General features: G+C 36.0%; 1 protein-coding gene across 1 annotated transcript; it reads right to left on the minus strand.

Annotated features, from left to right (window-relative positions):
* Nucleotides 1-4,284: 4,284 nt before the first annotated feature.
* On the minus strand, nt 4,285-5,973 carry LOC113308597 (LRR receptor-like serine/threonine-protein kinase IOS1). Its single transcript, XM_026557060.1, has 7 exons — nt 5,808-5,973; nt 5,517-5,640; nt 5,348-5,419; nt 5,203-5,274; nt 5,035-5,106; nt 4,733-4,944; nt 4,285-4,648 (listed from the first exon to the last, which is right to left on the minus strand). Exons 1-7 carry the CDS (start codon nt 5,899-5,901, stop codon nt 4,479-4,481), a joined length of 816 nt encoding a protein of 271 aa, XP_026412845.1. The 5' UTR covers nt 5,902-5,973; the 3' UTR covers nt 4,285-4,478.

Raw genomic sequence — 5,973 nt, forward strand, 5'->3', positions numbered from 1 at the left:
TCTACGTGTTTCCTATTGGCCGCTGGATCAAAATTCGTAAAACAAAAAGCGGCACAATTTTTAGTGATTTAAGCCGTTAGTGATGCCTATTTTGCATCACTTTTCTAGTTTCAGTGGAACACGTATATACTGATTCTGGTTATTTTAGAGGGGATCATTGATTTTTACAAATGAATCGCTCTCTAGATAATAAGTCTGTGTAGATATGGAAATTTGGTCTTTCACTGCACCATTGCTTTTTGATACTCATTTACGTTTCTTCTGTGCTTGTCTACCTTGTATGCGGATTGTGCAGCATTCATAATTCTTCAATGTTGTTTTCCTGTCTATTCTACTAACCCCCTGGAGCTTCACCAATAATATTGAACGTATTCCTAGACAAAAGATGTAGTGGTACACTCCTTTTAATTTAACTAACCCAACTGGTGTTATTCTTAAATATTTCAGATTATGGATAATTTAAGATTATGGATGATGTTTGTTGTATTTGCTTTGAGCCCTCCTAAAAAATAAAATAAATAAACGACAGGTAAAAAAATTTGCTATCTATTTTCGTTCCAAAGTGATATGATTGGGTTATTTTTTGAAGAAAGAAAGCTACATTTTAGATTGTGCTCCATCGTAAGAGTCCTCCAGATAAGAATAATACCGTTCTCCCAATTAACTACAATCTTTTCACTGCGTGATAATAGCAGTCTAAAAAAATTGTGCCTCTTATTACAGATCGTCAGATCGTCTCTCCAGCCTTGTTTACAGCCTCCAGCCTTGCTTACAGCTTCTCTAGTTATGTAGGTTACGAAAGGACACACAAGCTGGAGCATGTACTTGGTGGCGCCTTTCCGCAGGATGATTGATGAGCAAAACAAGCACAACCGTAGTAGCATGAATGAACTAAAAAGACACACTAGCCTTCTTCACACCTTCTCTGGTTTTCATTCGCCAAAACATAATGCTGTCCTGACTCCTTTGGAGCTTTAGGATGGTATTCTTCAACATAATACTCCCTATTAGCTGAAATCTAGATCTTGTGCATCAACCTAGTATTCAAGTAAAATATAGAAATTGTAAGATCCACATAACATTCATTAATTTATTTCACATAATCCAAAGGGTCGGGATCTAACAACAAAAGGTTTTGACGAAATCCTTTGACAAAATATTATAGCCGTGAGATCTAATTAATCTAACAGCTAACATTTGTGATGAGATGGCACAAAATGATTTTAGGATGCGTTTGGTTTAATCACCAAAAACAGATCCGAGAATATGGTATATGCTTTCATCAAACTTGGAAAATATGATTTGCCAGCAGTATTTAGAACTTTACTATTGATCAAATTCCTAGGTTATTAAATAAATAACTGAATTGAGTAGCAGGATCGAATGGATTCATACTAAATATTGGTGGTGAAAATTTTGTCAAGCCTCAAATCAATTTTAAGGTGCAAAAAATTTGATACTTGAAATGTTGATTAATGACTAGCAAAATTGGTCCGTCTGTTTGTTGATTTATTTGGGAGGAGGCTGATGGCACTGGATGAGTTGGTGGTCTTTCTGGTTGTGGATTTGGTAGCCGTGATGGTGGTGGCTCTCGAGAGTAGACTGTTGCATTTGAGATTAAGGATGCAGGGTTCAGTTAAGAACTTCAACTAGTTCCTCCTCATATGATGAAGCAATAGACGAGGAGAGCATAGATGTTGATAGGAGAAGCTTATTGATACTATATTCAGTTTACATTTCTAAAGCGAGTGGCGACCAAACACGAACCAAGAGTAATTAATGTGCCATATCATCAGAGGGCTGAACCCATTCCTAATCCAATACTATAAACTAATCCAATACAAACTATTCACTAAACCTAAGACAGTAATAAGAAATTGAACATATCTAATAATCAATTAAGTTAGAATATGGTATTTTAAAGCAAATCAAGTTAAAGGAGTGAAAATTGATATACAACCTTGAGGGGAGAAATCATTGTGATATAACTTGCTCTCTCCCTTAATCCACCGGGTTCCGATTCATATCCCATTTGTTTTGTTGTCTTCAACGAATCTGATCTGAGTTTTAGAACTTATTATGAGTGATAATTTTTTTTTTTTGATCGAGAAAAGAGAAGAAAAAATTACAGCAAGCAGATATAACGGAAAAAACGAAAGAAAAACTACAGAAAAAAGTAAACAATGAAAGTTTTATCTCAGTAGAACATGTTATCCCACGAGAAGATGCAGAAGTCTAGCCTAAATTTAAAATCTCTTTTAAAGGCACAACTCCAAGTCTAGCCTAAATTTAAAATTATGAGTGATAATTTTGATTTTGGAAATTAGTTCTTCAGACAAATAGACGAAGGTGGCGGCTGAGAGTAAGTGAGAGCGAAGAAGTTGGTGGTGTGATGATGCAGCTACGGATCTGGAAGAGGAGGAGAAGAGAGGTTGTTTGGGTAAAATTAAGAGGTATTAGGATTTGGATCCGCCGCTGCTAAATTTAGGGTTTCAGCAGATTGAAGATTTGGTAAAGTGAAAAGAGGAAAGAAAAATAGAGTACAGGACATGGTTGGGACAACCCTAATCTAAATTTGGAGACTACTCGCTTATATCAATCCAATGCTTCATGATAAGGGATATCCTTGTACTTTTACTTCGAAATTACCAAGTTGTCCTGCATTGTTATAACGTTCAATGATGATTTACTGAGGTAGTTTGTTTCCTTATTTCTGTTTCCAGGAAAAGAATACAATGAATATAGTAATGAATAACGGTCCGCGAGTTATAACACCAAAGGCGTCACCATCCTTCCACAAAAAACCCATCAAAACAAAAGTAACACAAAAACCCTATCAAAACAAAATTAACACAAAAACCCCAAATTTAAATGTTGGCTTCATCAAATTTTATGATGAAACCAAAGTAAAAAACTTGATGAAGCCAACATTTAAATTTGGGGTTTTTGTATCAATTTTTAAAACTTGGGGGTTTTTATATCAATTTTGTTTACAATGGAGTTTTAGTGGATCCCAACATTTGAGTGGGGCTTTTGTACCATAAGTTTGGTCACCTTGGATTTTTATGACTAGTTTTGAATGAATAAAGAATAATCAATAACTTGGCGGGCCCTAGGATTGGGAATGAGAAAGGTTTTAGACTTTGGTCATTTATAAATTCAAGGGGAAACTTGGGAAAATGTCCCGATATGGCGTGCAATGTTGGAAATCTGCCCCAACTTTACAAAATTAGAAAAATGTCTTATTCTGTCAAAAACTCAGTTAAGTCACATGTGTGAGTCACACGTGGGGAAAAATGGTAAATACACCCTTCAGAATTAAGCGTTAAGGGTTCAAAATTCAATATTCAAGGTTTAGTGTTCGAGATTTAGGGTTCAGGTGGTGGCGACGGTGGTTCTGGTGGTCATGATGGCCTTACACATGTCACTTAACTGGGTTGAATGGCAATGTTAACGGAATGAGACATTTTTCCAATTACTTTTAACGTTGGGGAAGATTCCAACATTGGGGCATTTTCCAAATTTTCCCTTTCAAGTTCAAGTCGACTCTACCATGTTTGAAAATTTTATGGTTCAACTACACAATGGAAAAAGGTAAAAGTCCTGACTTTGGCTTGCTGATATTGTATGAAACATTGATGCATAAAAATGTAGTTCAAATTCAAGAGAAGAGTGAGCAAGGTTGGGCAATGCTGATAAAGTACTGACACTAAAAGTACCACATGATAGAACCTAATGAATGCTCGACTATAGAGCCTAATGAATGCCTGACAGATATGGAGAAGAGAACACTTAATGAATATAGAACACAATTAGACCACGAGATATGAGATTCTGAGCAACTGAATTAGCTCCTATCATAGCGAAATATAAAAAGGTAGTTTATCTGGTCATGATCATAAAAATGCCCTTTGTGAATAGTATTTGCAGCCTTCCAGGTTCATATGCATTTTTCATGATGCCCCGTGATAATAATATGTCTAACGCCCGCCCGAATTATGTCTTCATAAGATTTAAACACTCTCGAATCATCCGCTTGTTTTAAGAATAACAAAATGAAAAATATATTCTGATGAGCTAGCACTAGAGGTGTAAATTGGGTTGTGTCAGCATGAGCAGAGCCCAGCACATCACGCTAAACAGAAATATGCTCCTATAAACCACAAAAAACGTTGTACATAAAATTGGACAACAATTCACTTACAAGACGGAGGCATAGGAGGGACAAGTGGGGGCAGAAGTTGGTGGTACCGTTCCATAAATTTTCCTTTAGTGGAGTCGAAATTATAAACGTCAAGATTAATTTTTGCTCGAGAAAAGACAATTCACATTACAGTACTGATTACTGACTTCTTGACAAGATTGGGGCATTTTCACTCGTTTTTTTTTAAGAAACTAGAAGTTCTAAGATTTACAAGTATTTTCCCGTAAAACCAATCAAAAACAGTAAATTTAACAAAAGCTCCTATTCAAATAGCTTAGACTGTTGGGTGTGCTTGTTGGTCGGTATTGACTTCGAGATGATCGGGTGCAACGCTTTCAGCCACAAGCCCGGGATCTTGATAGCTCATTTCATGCAGCAGTGGATCGGGACTCATTGCATTACCGTACATTGGCTTTCCTGGCATAGTAGCCCCGTTGTTTTGCGCTATAACATCATCAGCCATACATGAGTAGGACTGCAACTGAAGCAATTAAACTAATCGTAGAATAAAGTGGAGAATGTTTTTACCTGCCGCCGCCTTTCTCTTTTGATTATTGATGGCTAGAAATCCAACAATAGCCCAAAAGACCACAAAAATTGGAATTACAGTTCCAAGTATAATTGGTAACTTTTTTTTACTCTTACGAGTCGATGTTCCTGGTGAAGTTCCTGTCCCTGTTTCGGTTTGGCATATGTCTTTGTCAGAATAACACAAGAATCCCTGTTGCGTTCCCGTCAGCCTAAAATAAAAATTATTCGGAGTTGATTTTCAACCGAATAAGTTGAATAAATCCTCAAAAACTTAAATAACAGTTGCATCTTTCACTTACGTCACAATTACATTTTTATTTTTCTGTAATGAAGTAGGTATTGTTCCATAGAAAAAGTTACCCGCCAAATTCCTGCGAGGAACAAAAAGGGGAACAATTGATTCATGATATGCAAAACTAGGACATTTTGCGGTATAAAATTTCACTGCGGAAGAATAAATAACTTACAACACTTTGAGTTTAGGAAACTTGGCAAGAAAATCAGGAAATTCTTGACTGAAAATGTTACCGCTCAAGTCGCTGGCAAGAATATCATAAAAAATTAGTAAACTAGTAATGAAATACCATGAATATACAACATCCGATTGCTCACATGATTTCAAGTGCATCCATGGAACTGAAATCCGGGAGAATAATTCCATATATGTTCTGATCATGAAGATCTCTGTATAATAATTCAAATAAATTAATACAAGAAAATGATTCAATAAATACAGTATCAACATGAAGGGAAATTGAGTAATGATTATATGTTATCGTACATAGTTGTTATTCGAGGGGTATCATCATAGCTACACTTAATCCACGGATATGTTTCTGGAAAACATGGATCACTTGATAATGATTGGATCGCAAAACTAGCTTCAAGCACCCGTAGTGCCTCCACTGATAAATCACCATTCAAACAATTCAAAAAGGGAATCAAGTTAATTTTACATCTTAAAAACCCTAGGATGTTCACAACGTAATTCGAAGGAAGAAATAGAAGAAGAGAAAATGTTAGGTGGATGGTCCATGAGCTATAACTAGCAGCAGCCTATGAAGTAACGTACCATCAGTAGATTTTGTTTCGCGTGGTTGTGCTGATACTGACAAAATCATAAGAGATGAGATAGACAATACTGATATGAAATGAACAAGATTCATGATGTATGCTATCAAGAGATTGTTAATTATAGCCTAGGCCCTAGAGTGATATGAACTAAGCAGTGGAGTTAA

The sequence above is a fragment of the Papaver somniferum genome, chromosome 9 (assembly GCF_003573695.1).
Source record: "Papaver somniferum cultivar HN1 chromosome 9, ASM357369v1, whole genome shotgun sequence".
NCBI lineage: Eukaryota > Viridiplantae > Streptophyta > Magnoliopsida > Ranunculales > Papaveraceae > Papaver > Papaver somniferum.